The 13,314-nt window shown below is 44.9% G+C and overlaps 1 protein-coding gene and 2 non-coding genes across 5 annotated transcripts in view; all 3 read left to right on the top strand.

Moving 5' to 3' along the window:
* Window positions 1–13,314, top strand: part of ATG16L1 (autophagy related 16 like 1) — a 37,536-nt gene that overhangs the window by 18,108 nt on the left and 6,114 nt on the right. Inside the window, exons 8-13 of one of the 3 annotated variants that reach the window (XM_044380746.3) lie at window positions 55–111; window positions 328–375; window positions 1,002–1,104; window positions 4,411–4,516; window positions 8,023–8,093; window positions 8,783–8,854. In XM_044380746.3, the coding sequence (XP_044236681.2) occupies window positions 55–111; window positions 328–375; window positions 1,002–1,104; window positions 4,411–4,516; window positions 8,023–8,093; window positions 8,783–8,854 (457 nt within the window). The remainder of the gene's footprint in view (window positions 1–54; window positions 112–327; window positions 376–1,001; window positions 1,105–4,410; window positions 4,517–8,022; window positions 8,094–8,782; window positions 8,855–13,314) is intronic. The other 2 variants (XM_026491669.4, XM_026491670.4) reach the window with 2 other exon arrangements.
* LOC113250923 (small Cajal body-specific RNA 6) lies at window positions 2,016–2,293 on the top strand. Its single transcript, XR_003314255.1, has one exon. It is a non-coding gene; the product is annotated as a small Cajal body-specific RNA 6 (non-coding RNA).
* LOC113250924 (small Cajal body-specific RNA 6) lies at window positions 13,021–13,245 on the top strand. The gene has a single exon (XR_003314256.2). It is a non-coding gene; the product is annotated as a small Cajal body-specific RNA 6 (non-coding RNA).

The following is a 13,314-nucleotide window of genomic DNA, read 5'->3' on the forward strand; positions in this document are numbered from 1 at the left end:
GAATTATGGGCAAAATGTTTCTAAGGTTTAAACCTATCCTCCCCTCCTCTTTAGTAAGCGACTCTCGCAGCCTGCTGGAGGCCTTCTGGATTCTATCACTAATATCTTTGGGTAGGTTAGAAAATCTTCACCTTTCCTTGTTAATATGTGTGTGAATATTCATAAGTATTGTATATGATTTATCACCATTTTTTAAACCTACCCCAAAATTTCTGTGGCGCTGAGTATACAGATGCTTTGACTTCAGCTGTTCACTTAGCTTCTTTCTTTTTTTCTCCATTTTCTTTCTCTTAATCTCGCTGTGCGCTGATCTGGCCTTACCTTTAGTCTGTCCGAGTCTCCCCTCTTGGGACATCACTCTTCTGACGCTGCCAGGTGAAAATATTCCCTTCTCTCGGCCCGGCATGTGAGCGTGGCTCCTTGATAATTGTGCTGGTCGTCGCTTCACCCCCGCCCCTCGTCGGATGTGCATGTGCCTCCCGGGCCACTGTGCATGTTCCTAGGAGTGCTGTCAGCCTCTTGGGCAGACGGTTGGGTTGAGCTCTGCACAGCAGGCACGCTGTCCTCCCTCTCTCTGGCATGCGTTCGACTCCGCCTTGGCCACACTGTACGCTAAGGATGATCATAACGAGGCAAAGAGGTCACCTTGAGTAGTCTTACCAAAATATAAACGAGCTCCCTTGGATTAGGGAGTTACATTACGTTGAGAATGTTTTTGCAGCAGTTTATTGGCTGGGAAGCAGTTTTGCGGGATTGCTTTTCAGTGTTGGGTTTTGGAGTCCGTGAATTAGCGAGCAAGAGAGTACAGGTATGTGCTGGATATCTCCAGGTGTCGTTTGAGTGAGGATGCCTCTCTTTTGTCGGGTGAATTGTTCTGTGGTTCAAAGAGTCTAGGAGGGAGAAAAAGCTACTGTCAAAAGTCGTCTTTGAATCCCTCCTGGGCGTTTGGTGGACAGGAGGCCTTGTGCAATCCTAATATTTTCCTTTATGTTACTTCTTAGGAGGCGCTCTGTCTCTTCCTTTCCAGTTCCCCAGGATAATGTGGATCCTCATCCTGGTTCTAGTAAAGAAGTGAGAGTGCCAACAACAGCGATGTGTATCTTCGTAAGTACGGTTGAACCCAACATCCCACCAAGCTTTGTATGGTAACCGAGCCCGACAGTTAAAGGATCCGTTCTCTACAGCAGCTAGCTTTCTATTTTATTTAGAGCAATAGCACGCTTTTACACCTGTTGGCTGTGTCTGATGGAAGGGATTGATACATTTTGCTTAGCTTCAGGAGACAATTTATTATAACCGTTTTCTGTAATACAGGACTAGCTGAGAGAGAATTGCTAGCATGAGAGATGGGACAAGGGAGAAGGAACTAGGGTTGGTGAGAAGTTACAGTAATTCGTGTCACTGTTGTCACCGGTTGGCTCCAATCTACAGTGAGATTCTAGTCAATAGTCTGTTTTGGAAGGTGTGCAGGGGCATCTGTTTGCTCTGTGAATTACACCCATATCTGTGTGACTTCCGATCGTTAGGAGCACAAGATCAGAAGCAGGAGACAGTCCTGGGCAGAGTCCACTGTGATGTTGGGCTGTCAGCTGGAGTTCAGAGCTGGGTGCTAGTAGAAAAGAATAAGCAGGTCCCAGCTGAGGTGACCGGGCAGAAATGGAACCAGCCTGGGGAAATGCTGGGTACGTGACTCAGGGCTGGCAGGTGGGGGTCCGGGGGGATGGAGAGGCAGAGCAGAGCCCAGATAACTGGGCTGACTCGTGGATTACGTGGGGTGAGTTAGAGGAGCCAGCTTTCAGGGGAGAGAGACTCACCGTAAAAATGGGAGGCTTTCATTTCCAGGCGTAAGGAGGAATTCAATAGAGATTTCCACACAGTGAACTGGCTGAGTGATTTAATTGCCTTGTATGTCATAAAGAGAGTCTCCCTCTGGATGAGGAGTTGGACTGGGGACCATTTAGTCCCCTTCCCATTCCACTCCTGCGAGTTCCTGACGGGCCTGTGCACCTTATGGAGGTCAGTGATGATTGGTAAAAGGTCTGATTGCACTTAATGTCACAGCCCCTTCCTTGCCCTCAGCTCCCAGCAGCCCATTGTTTTCTCCCGTCACATTTAAGTCATGTGTATGGGATAATGGAGCAGCTGACAGTTTGGGATGATTCTGTCAGCGTGTGTTTCTGAGAGTATACAGTTCACAGCTGACAAATATCCAACAGAACCAGCTGTGCAGGAGATCGAAGAGCGGCAGCCATGGGTGTGATGGTGCATGATCTCAAGTTTTCAATCTGAGACCTCCGAAGTAGAAAGATACCATAAAAAAAAGGAAAGGTAGGGAATCACATGGAGGCAAAAAGGTTGGTCACCTCTCTGATAGCTTTTCAGCAGTGGGACACGAGGGCTGGGGCAGGATCAGATCACCAAGCAAAATAAAGTGATGTTTATATCCCAGTCGGTTAGTAATCATGCTTTTGATAATATTTCAAGCATCTTTTTCCATCCCAAGCAAATGTGACAATAAGATTTTATCTTCCCAAAATGATGTTTTAGGCAAGTGATAGATGACCTGTTTAATGATCTAATATTTGTAATGCACATTTTCCACAGTCTTTTTTTTCCTTTTTGTTATGGAAATTTTCAAACATTGGTGTGAGTAAAGAGTAAAAGAACTCTGGGTCCCATCATCCATCATCCTGTCATGCAGCCCCAGTTAGCTACATCTGCCAGTCTGTTCTCTTTGCCCCACACACTTTTGCCAGAGCAATTTAAAGTGAATCCCAGACATTGTAGTTCATCCATAAAGATGTCAGCATCCATAGTCTTTTTGCCTTTCTTTCTTTCTCTTCCTTCCTTCCTTCCTTCCTTCCTTCCTTCCTTCCTTCCTTCCTCTCTCTTTCTCTTTCTTTCCTTACTTTCCTTTCTCTCTTTCCTTTCTTTTCTTTTCTTTCTTTCTTTTCTTTTTCTTTCTTCCTTCCTTCCTTTCCTTTCCTTTCCTTTTTTTCCTTTTCTTTCTTTCCTTTTCTATCTATCTATCTATCTATCTATCTATTTATTTTAGAGAGGGTGGGAGGGGCAGAGGGAGAGAGAGACAGTCCCAAGCAGGCTCCCTTTTGAACACAGAGCCCTATGCGGGGCTCAATCAGACGCCCAAACAGCTGAGCCACCCAGATGCCTCCCATAGTCTTTTAAGAGACGTTTTAGTGACATCTTCTGGTATTCTTTTCTCTTATTCTAGGAGGGGATGCTTTTTACTCCATTTCCCTTCGCATCCTGAACACAAGAAAAGATGCCATCTTTTCAGATTATTTGTTCTAGTTTGGACGCCAGTCTCAGAAATTTCCTTGTGAAGGGGTGCCTGGGTGGCTCAGTCGATTAAGAGTCTGACTCTTGATTTCAGCTCAGGTCATCGTCTTGGGGTCATGAGTTCAAGCTCTGCTTTTGGCTTCAAACTCAGTGGGGAGTCTGCTTGGGATTCTCTCCCTGTCCCTGTGTCCCTGCTGTGCACACTCCCTCTCTCTCCAAAATAATTAAACCTTTAGAGAAAAAAAGTTTCCCTGTTAAGAATTTATTCTTTTTTTAAAGATTTTTTATTTATTGGGCAGAGAATGAGCATAAGCAGACAAGAGTGGCAGAGAGAGGGAGGAGCAGGTTCCCCGCTGAGCAGGGAGCCCAATGCGGGGCTCAGTCCCAGGACCCCGGGATCATGACCTGAGCCGAAGGCAGACACTTAACCGACAGCCGCCCAGGCGTCCCTCCCTGTGAAGAATTTAAATTCTCCCAAAGTGACACCTACTTTATTGAAGGCCTGTTCACCATCAGGCACAGTCCTAGGTCACACAACTTGGTGGAAGTCCTTTTCTGTAGATGAGCAAGTGAGCTGAGACTCGGAAAGTTAAGAAACTTGGCAGAAGTGACCCTGCTACTATACACTAGTGCCGCGTTGTTTCCAGAACTGTAACACTGATGTGTAGCAGCAGGACTGGTATCTGCTCGTATTAGGACTCCATATGAGGATATATTCACATTAGGAAAGCCATAAAGGCTTCCTCTATTTTGAGAACCCATGCTGTACTTTCACTAGATAGTTTAGCGTGTAGCATTAATATAATCTGGACCAAAAGAGAGGAAGTTAATCAGAGGTTTACTTTTAAGGTCATAGTAAAATATAGACTGAAATTTCATTTTTCTTAAGAAATAAAATTAATGTAAAGACAAACTTAAGAATAAAATGGTAATAATCTTAGGAGACCTTGGGCTAGAAATCCAAGTTAGTTTATGAGTGGACCCCCTTTATTTCTGGATGAGTGTCTTAGCGCCTTTGGTTAGGTGGTGTCCAGAGTGTTCATTTGTACTGGGCTCCTTCCTCTCGGGAATGGCCGTGATTGGGGTTGAAGCGGGGTGCTTGTCTTGCAGGATGCTCATGACGGGGAAGTCAACGCTGTGCAGTTCAGTCCGGGCTCCCGGCTGCTGGCCACAGGAGGCATGGATCGGAGAGTTAAGCTTTGGGAAGTGTTTGGAGGTGAGACCCCAGAGTGCAAAGAAAGAAGCTGCACTGGTGACATCTGGTTGACCTTGCTTTCAGGCAATCTTTAAATCGTTCACCTTCTCCAAATATCCAGTATTTTGTGTAAGGAATTATCTGTCCAAAGCATTATCACCATCTCAGACACTATAGCTGAGTGGATATTTGCTCAGAATTTTTAAGTAGTGACTAGAAAATGCTGTTAAGTTATGGATTCGTTAGTGTTTATGTTTTCTCAGATATAATTGGAACATCTTCCAAGATAGTACATGTTTTAGAAGCAAAATAAAAAGGCTTTAAGTCATAAACTTTAGAATTAAGCTATACATTGAGCGGAGGTGTGTACATTTAATAACACCAGTGACTTTGGCCTAGGGAAAAAGATTGAGGTCATATCTATGCATGAGAATAAAAAGAAGTGTATCTTCCAGGAAAAATGTATTTAACAAGCAGCTTCTGATCAAGGGCCGAAAGACCAAAACCTCGTTTCTTTGATTAGACCTTGTTTCAGAAGTGGCTTCAGAGTACTCAGAAATGGGATGGCATTAAAACAGGAAATGGGACTTAATGAAGTCATCTCTCTTAGAATTCTGAAGCTGGGTATGGCTCAATTTCAGCATTTTGAGATTTAGTTAAACCTCATGTTTTTTTAATAAAGCAAGGTCGAGGAATAAGGTTGAAGATGTTAATAAGAACCACTTTGTCAACTTTGCGTAGTTGTAGCGCTTATGTGCCCACGTCCAACAAGGAGTAGATCCAGTAGGCCTTTGTCCATGTTATGTCCCCTGATCCTCGCCATAGCCCCGTGCAGTTTGAAAGGTGGGTATCGCCCCTACTTGACAAGATGAAAACATGAAAACTCAGAGACATACTTGATTTGCATAGTTGATTTACATGGCTGGTAACTGATTAGCGTTGCAAGGAGGTGGCGGAACCAGGACCTGAGCTGGGTCTTCTGACTGCAGAGCCCTCTCTTCCCGCTGTGGCCTCCCCTGAGCTGTAAAGCAGCTGCAGAAGTATCTGGGTGACTACTTTTGGTGTGTTTAGAGCAAGACCAATCTATTGATCCCTTTGGTAATAATAGATTATCAATAAAGCACCAAAGTTGTCTGCCCTCGCCATTTTTTTTTTTTTCCCCTGGAAAGTGACTCCATAGTTAAATTGCTGGCAGATACAGCTAGTTGAAGCCCATGAAAATTTGCGCGATTTTACCCAGAAACACCTTATGAATAATAATTGTGAAAACTGCGATAATACAGTAATAAAGCCATATCATAATAGAAGTTTTATGAGATTTGGTTTTTTTTTAATCTAAGCAGATCACTGTTTTGATTATGTCTTGTGATTAAATAAAAATAACTCTAGAAATACTTTTACTTCCTAGTAGTAAAAGCAGTTGTAAGAAAATTAGAACTAACCTTTAGTAACAGTGTTACTTTTTTGCTGCTGAAAAGGAAGTAAATAGAAAGTAATATTGGCATAATTTGTGTCAATAAGATAAAAAGTTTCTACTGGGTCTACAGAAATAACAATGTTCGGCAGCACTTTTTATTTTGGGGAACAAATATCAGTTATGGCCTAATTATAGGGCGTTTCTTCTGCAAATTACTTATTCAGTCGGCAGGTTTTTTCCTCCTTGGCTAATATTTACTGAATCTTGGAAGGTACTAAGTCCAGAAAGCCTTTTATGAAATAGTTTTTTTACCCTTTTAAAGTGTCAGAAGAAGGGCAGTAGGAGCATCTGTCCTTGCTCTATCAAAATTTTGCAGAAGCTCCATTGGGATGTTGATATACCTTCTCTTGGTGCCCTGTAGATAAAGAGCTTTGGAAAGGGTTTTTTTTGATGTTTGAGATCAACCTCTTATGTAGAATAGTATTTATTGGTCATTTCTTACATTTTGGCAATGCGTTAACTGCCAGAGAAATAGACCATTATCTTGGGCATAAGCCAAAGCGATATTTCTTAGAATTTACAGTAATATTTTTGTAAAGATCTAAATAAAGACTTTAATTAGTGAATACTGGCCTTTTCTGACTTTTGAAAATCTAATGAAAGCTAGGATCCAAGAAAAGGCATTAAATGTGCTGTACAGGTATTTTGCAAATAAATTCAGAGGGTGGGCTTCATCAACCAGTTTAATAATCCTGACCCTAAATGTATTTGATATCTCCAAACCACTATTCATATCATAATTATTACCAGTTAGAAGTACTAAGAGAAAAGGCTGTTCTTTGAAATGTTTCCTATTTTGTGCTCCCCCTTTTGTGAACTTCTTTTTTAAGATTATTTATTTTAAAGGGGGAGGGGGCGTCTGGGTGGCTCAGTCGGTTAAGCGTCTGCCTTCAGCTCAGGTCATGATCCCGGGGTCCTGGGATGGAGCCCCAGTGCATCAGGCTCCCTGCTCAGCGGGAAGCCTGCCTCTCCTCCCTCTGCCTGCTGCTCCCCCTACTTTTGCTTTCTCTCTCTGTCAAATAAATAAAATCTTTAAAAAAAAAAAAAAAAAGATTTATTTAGAGAGGGAGAGAGAGAACCCCAGCAGACTCCGCTCTGAGTGCGGGTTCCTGACGCGGGGCTTGGTCTCAAGACCCTGAGATCATGACCTGAGCGAAATCAGGAGTCGGATGCTCAGTCAGCAGACTCTCAGGCGCCCCACCCCCTTTTTTTGAATTTGATTTGAATGGTTCCTTAATTGTTTTCTGAGCTTGTCATCCTTAAGCTACCCTTTAAAAAGGGGCTTAATCACATCATTTTGAGACTTGGACTCTTGTCAGTTTGTGCCTACATCATTAAAGTTCCCGCGTGGGTGGCCAGAGTTGTCTGAGAGCAGGACCCAGGAGCCTGTGGCTGGGTCTGTTGGTGAGGGAGGCTGGGGCTAGGGGAGTGCCGGCAGCCAGTTGGATTGCCAGAATCTCTGGTTCCCGGAGACAGAGGAGGTGTACGGACAAATTCCAGAAACTCCAGACTAGTTTTACTGGCATTCTAAGGACTTAGCCAGTTACACATAACTAAAAAAAAATTTCAGACCCTAAGGAGAATTAACACATAGATTCTAAAAAATTTAGTGGTCAGGTTCTACAGAAGTGATCGTTAAATCGATACAAATATTGGTCAAACCCAAAGGTATATTTATCTGAATTAGAAATTTTTACTGAGAAATAGCAGAACTAAAACTCAGTCTCTAGACGAATTGACATGTCTTTAAAATTCCTGTATTTATTTCTTTGTAAAGGGAATTGATGACTCTAACTTTCTTGAAAAGAACAGCATAGTGCCTGCTAAGAGCTGGCCCTGCGTTGGCTTACACGCTCGCGGCTCCTCCAGGGGACCAGCCGTCCGCTTGTCTCACTGCCACGTTTGTCCCGCTGCTCTTAAGTGCTGGCTCGGTGCAGGACAGCGGCTCTTTGCAGCCTTTAGTTGGCTTCTGCTGTGTTTCAGGTGCCCCGTTGTAACGTAGGTGTTAGCCTTACTTTCCTTCCTCTCCTCTGTCTTCCTTTTTATCCAGATAAATGTGAGCTCAAGGGCTCTCTGTCCGGCAGTAATGCAGGGATTACGAGCATCGAATTTGACAGCGCTGTGAGTATACCGTGTCTGTGGAAATGAGTGCACTTAGAGGTGCTGAGAAACCATTTAAGACATCCGGTTCTTGAAATTTAAAAATCGCTCAATTTCCCTGCTGTTCTCTTAAGTCCAATCAGTGTTGGATCAGGATGCAGGTGGATTATAAATTCTGTGCTGGGTGTGACCGTGTTGAAGTCTGGGTGAGGGAGGAAGGTCTGTGGTGCCCCTGCTGAAGCTCCTGAAGCTCGGGCGGCGCAGGGGCAGGGGAGGGGCTCTAGCTAGGTGCATGAGAGACGGGCAGGTCTCGGGGAGAGTAGTATTGGCAGGGTGCGGCAGGGGAGAGCCGGTGCCTCGGCTCTGCAGCTTGGACAGTGTGTAGAGAATTGGTATTTGCCGTTACCGAAGGGGGCGGAGGGGTTGGCTAATGAACTCTAGGGCAAGTTCCAGTTTGAGCTGGAGAGTCTGCAGCATTCCAGCGGGACAGCGGGATTTAGCAACTTCAGGAGCAAAGTGTGGATTTACCGGGTTGGTGGGTTGACAGAATACCGGGGGTAAGTAATGGTTGGTATCCACATCAGGCGTGTAACTTTTGAGCATCTGGTAAACCTTTTCTGGACTTAATTCTTGGGGAATTTGTATTGTGTGGGCGAAATCCTCTATTTTGTCTAAAATTTGTCTCTCCCCCACCCCTCCTATTTCCATAGGGATCTTACCTCTTAGCAGCTTCGAATGATTTTGCAAGTCGAATCTGGACTGTGGATGATTATCGGTTACGGGTAAGATCCAGTTAAAGTTAGTATAATCTCCAAACTTACGAGCTTCTCAAGCACAAAATGTAGGAGATGGCAGGTTGATTAATTAGAATCGTGTTTTTGTGAAAATCATACTTTATTCCCTCTGCCCTTCTCTTTCCCCCTTGGGAAAATTTGTGTTTCCATGTTACATTCTTCCTTTGTCCAAGATTCAGTTTCAAAATACTTGCACTAAGAAGCCATCACATTTCACATGAAAGACTTGGGGTGTTCCTATTCCTAAGAACTAGATACTTGGGGCAGGTGTCCATTTTAGCGGAACTTCAGGGATCCCAGCATTGTTGTAGAAATTGTGTTTGTTATGTCTCCAAGAGTAATAATGAGCTCACAGAGTAGAGCTGAAAGTAGGACATAGGAGTGCATGTGGGTGCACTTTGGATAGTGAGAATCACAACTAACACAAGGTGGGAGCAGGTGGCAGGGAAAAGGGGAGGGTGGGGGGTCACGTGAAGGAATTCGCATGTGAACCCAAAGTTGTTAAGTCGCTTGGCCTCCACAACAAAGACCAAAACTTGATGGTTATAGCACTTTTGTTCTAATGAAAAACAAATAGCTTAATTTGGAGACACATTGTTTTTCTCTTTAAGCCCGAAGCAGTTTTCACATGAGCTCATTAAGAAAAGGCTGTTGAAAGATAAGAGGGAAGCTGAGGTTTTTATGAAGAAAAAAAATTTGACACAAGCTTTTGTCCATTAGCCCGCACGAGGTATGGTGTTGAGAGGCTCTTCAGGGTACATCTGCAGAGAGGCGGGGAGCTGCAGCAGAATGGTCTTTTGCCAGGGGTCTGATCTGATGATGCCAGGATGTGGCTAGAAGAATCTTTAGAAATGCACAGTTAACCTATCGCATAGGCTCTCCATTTAATTGAAGGAACTCTAGGAAAAATCACCAGTATTAGATGCTAGTCACTACCTCACAGGTAGTGGTGGTGATCCTTTGTTCTAAGTTGGAAGAAGACCCAGAGCTACCCGTGCAAAGTATGGGGCGTGAAGCTGACAAAGGTAGCGTTCCCTTGTGAATGTGGAAGAGCCCGCTTTGTGTTCTTGTCTGAATAGAGGAACAGGGAGGTGGACCACGGGCCCCCGTGGGCAGGGCTGGACCCTCTGCTGAAGCAGTAGTCACTTCCGTTCCAAGGCTGAACAAGTTCTCAGTTGCAGCCCTCTACTTCTGCACCTTCAACGTGGCCTAGCCCGTTCTCATGGCAACATTATAATCTGCCGTGGGCTGTGCTGTTCTCTATTAACCGTCGATCGCTTACTGGACACCTGCGACAGGGTTGAATATGTCTGTAGTCGTTAGTTTACCTAAAGGAAAAGGGACTTTTCTTGAGTGGCTTCTATGTGTCAGACCCAGTACTGAGGTACTGTATGTACCCTACTGCTTTTTCACTCCCAGGGGAACAAGGTGAGGTAGGTTATGGGGAAACCAAGGCTCAGATAAGCCCACAAAATTGCCTAAGGTCCCACAGCTACCAGATGAGAATGGTAACTGGGCCCCATGCTCTTCTCTGTTTGACCTGGATTATTCTGGTGCCGCTAGAGACTGAGGTACAGCAGAACTGTCTCATCGTGAAGAGGGACATACAGTCTTCCTTACATCGTAGGCCCTCGGAAGAGAAAAGCAAGCAGTTGAGAGGTCAACCAGTTGTACAGGATGGTATTTTTCACTGGTAAAAGAGTTCTATTCAGGTGGGCATCAGCCCCTGGGTTAGTGGTGGTGGTGGGAGCCGGACCTGGAAGACAGAGATCATAATGTTCGGAAACTGTTTCCAAGTGAGCTAGTTTGCAGAGTTGGGCCGTGTTTCACTGGAGAGGGTGCTCAGGCTGTGGGAGCACCGAGCTTCAGCTGGGGTTGCTGACGGCTTGGGGGCTGGTGGCAGGATGGCAGCCTCCTTAGCTGGGCTAGCCAGCTTTGAGGGCATCTGGCCTGCTCTCCGTGTATGTGTGATGAAGATCAGGAGGCCTTTTTGAACATCTCTGCCCAGAGACGTGAAACTCTTATGGGGTCCGGGAAGTAAAGAGGCTCCCTGTTGTAGGAGGCTCTGGCTTCTACTTAGACCCTAGTTAACAGAGGATGTTGGAAGACACCGAAGTTGATGTTCTGAAATTCAGGATCCAGGCCCTTAGTTTTTATGATAAGGGAATGGTGTTGGGAGAGACCAGAATGCAAGGAGCAGCTGGCTGAGTGCTTGCTTTCAAATGCTTGTAGTGGAGGTGTCCTAGAAACAGCCTGGTATTTACAGAGGACTCCTTTGAATAGCAGGTGTTTTAGACTCCCAGGGTCCTTGCAAAACTGCCCAGCTGCTCTCTAAAATGTGACTTGAGGAACGGGGTTGAACAGTCCACCTTGTTCACTTCTCTAATGTTGACATGGGAAAGTAACCACAATGACGTGACTGGCTTTCAGGTGGTGGTTTTTGCTTCAGAAACGTCCTCATCGAGTTTTGCATTTTTCTGAGGTCAGTCGATTGGTTGGTGCTGATGGTGGTTGCCTGCATGGTGGGTAGCCCTCGGATCTGCCCTGAGGTACCGGGGAGGGGGGGCCCTGGCAGGGCGCAGGAGAAGAGAGGTTCAAGCTGCTCTGACATCTGAACCCACTGCCCCGTCTCTTAGGAGCCGCTGTTTGAAAAAGGAAGCTAAAACCTGAAAGTTAAATAAATTGCATTGAATTAAATAGTGAAAAGAAATACCAAGAACACTGAGTGTTTAAAAATTTTACGTAAGTCTGATGCACTTAGGATAAGGACTTTGTAAATTAAGGAAAGAAGCCTGGAGGAGGCTGTGTTCCATACCTTTGAGGGCGCGGAGCTGGAGCGCATCAGCTGGATTTCCTCCAAGGACGAGATTTGCGGAAGGCCAGACTTTTTTAAAAAGCAAGCTAACACAATATGAAGAGCCAGGAAATAACTGTACCCCTTTTCTTTCTTTTATCATTCCAACAATTTTACCCTGGGAAATAAGCCTGGAGAAGGCTGTGTGCCCATAGCTGTTCACTGTAGCGCCATTTGTGCTCATGAGATGTAGAGTGACCTAGGTGTCCGCTGGGCACAGAAATTTCCGTTAAATTATAATCGCCACTTGAAGATTATTTAACTGTCAGAGTAACCCTGCAGGCTCTTAGCGGGTGCAGGAAGGAAGCGCATTAATGCTCCCAGCAGTGGGCCTTGTGCACGGGTCACCTCGTTTGGTCCTTTTACTGAAACAGCAGGAGGAAGAGGTTCGTCTTTCACAGATGTTCAAGCCCCGGCTGTTCAAACCAGAGCATCTTCAGCTGTCATGTGAAAACTACTTCTACTGTAATGTTAAAAGAGCAGTGGATACATTTTTAGGAGAATTTTCACATGAGAGCGATGAAAGTATTAGCGTGCATATAGTAGAGTTCACAAAAACGAGTGCGCTCACAAGCCTGTTGCTGAGCCGTGGCTCTCCCTCCGGTATTTGCCAACTGGGATTTTACTTCTGTAGAAAGAAAGAAAACAGTGAATGTACCCAAGACTTCAATTTCTCTGAAGAAGTAGTTCTTTTCTCCGAACTTAATTTACGTGGCATGAGGCATACCCTTGCCAAGTTGAATGTCTCCCCATGATCCTTAGTTTGGATGATCTGTACTGAGTGGAATCCTTACTCCCGTGCTGTATTGAATGTGAGCCTTATTGCTGGAGTTTTCTGGATCTTACGACAAGGATCCGTGGGAGGTTTTTACACAGCCACAGCACAGCTGCCCCCTGGCTGGCAGCAATTGTATGATGCTGTTCCAGTTTCAGTATGGTTTAAATGTGGGAGAAATGAGTCTTCGAATCTGTGCCAGCTTCTCCCTTCGAAAGGGAGAAGTACGTGTGGGCCTGAGTTTTCTGTTCTGTGCTGAAATGGTGTTGCTCCACTGAGCAGGGAGGGAAGATTGGTTTCAAAAATTCTCACACTAAACATTTCACACAAAACTGTGAGATTGCATCTTTGGGAGTCAGTGTGGAAACCCTATAAGTAACTTAGCACTTGTAGTAAGTATATTAAAGTTTTTAAAGGCTTATTTATTTATTTATTGGTTGGCTTGTTAAAAAGAAAACCTCAATGAATACCTTCTAAGCCTTTGAGATTTTGTACATAGGAGCATGTTGACCCACACGGAAAAGAAGTCCATGGTGAGTAGTGAAAGGTCTGACTCCCAGGGTCCCCTCCCCGTACCCTTTGCGTCCCACTGGGCTCCAGGAGTGCCGTGATGGGCAGAACGGCAGCTGGTGCTGGGCGAGGCCCCAGTGCTGTGCTCCTTGGCCAGCACCCCACAGCTAGCCACAGAGCGGTTTGATTGTTGGGAGTGCTGGTATCTGTGGTTATGGTCTGACATTTCAAGCTGAGACCTCTGATTGAAAAAACCCCCAGGGGTTTTAATTGTTTATTTAAAGAGTCCTGTTGTTTCCTTTTGTAAAT

This window comes from Ursus arctos, unplaced genomic scaffold (genome assembly GCF_023065955.2).
Source record: "Ursus arctos isolate Adak ecotype North America unplaced genomic scaffold, UrsArc2.0 scaffold_1, whole genome shotgun sequence".
Taxonomy (NCBI): domain Eukaryota; kingdom Metazoa; phylum Chordata; class Mammalia; order Carnivora; family Ursidae; genus Ursus; species Ursus arctos.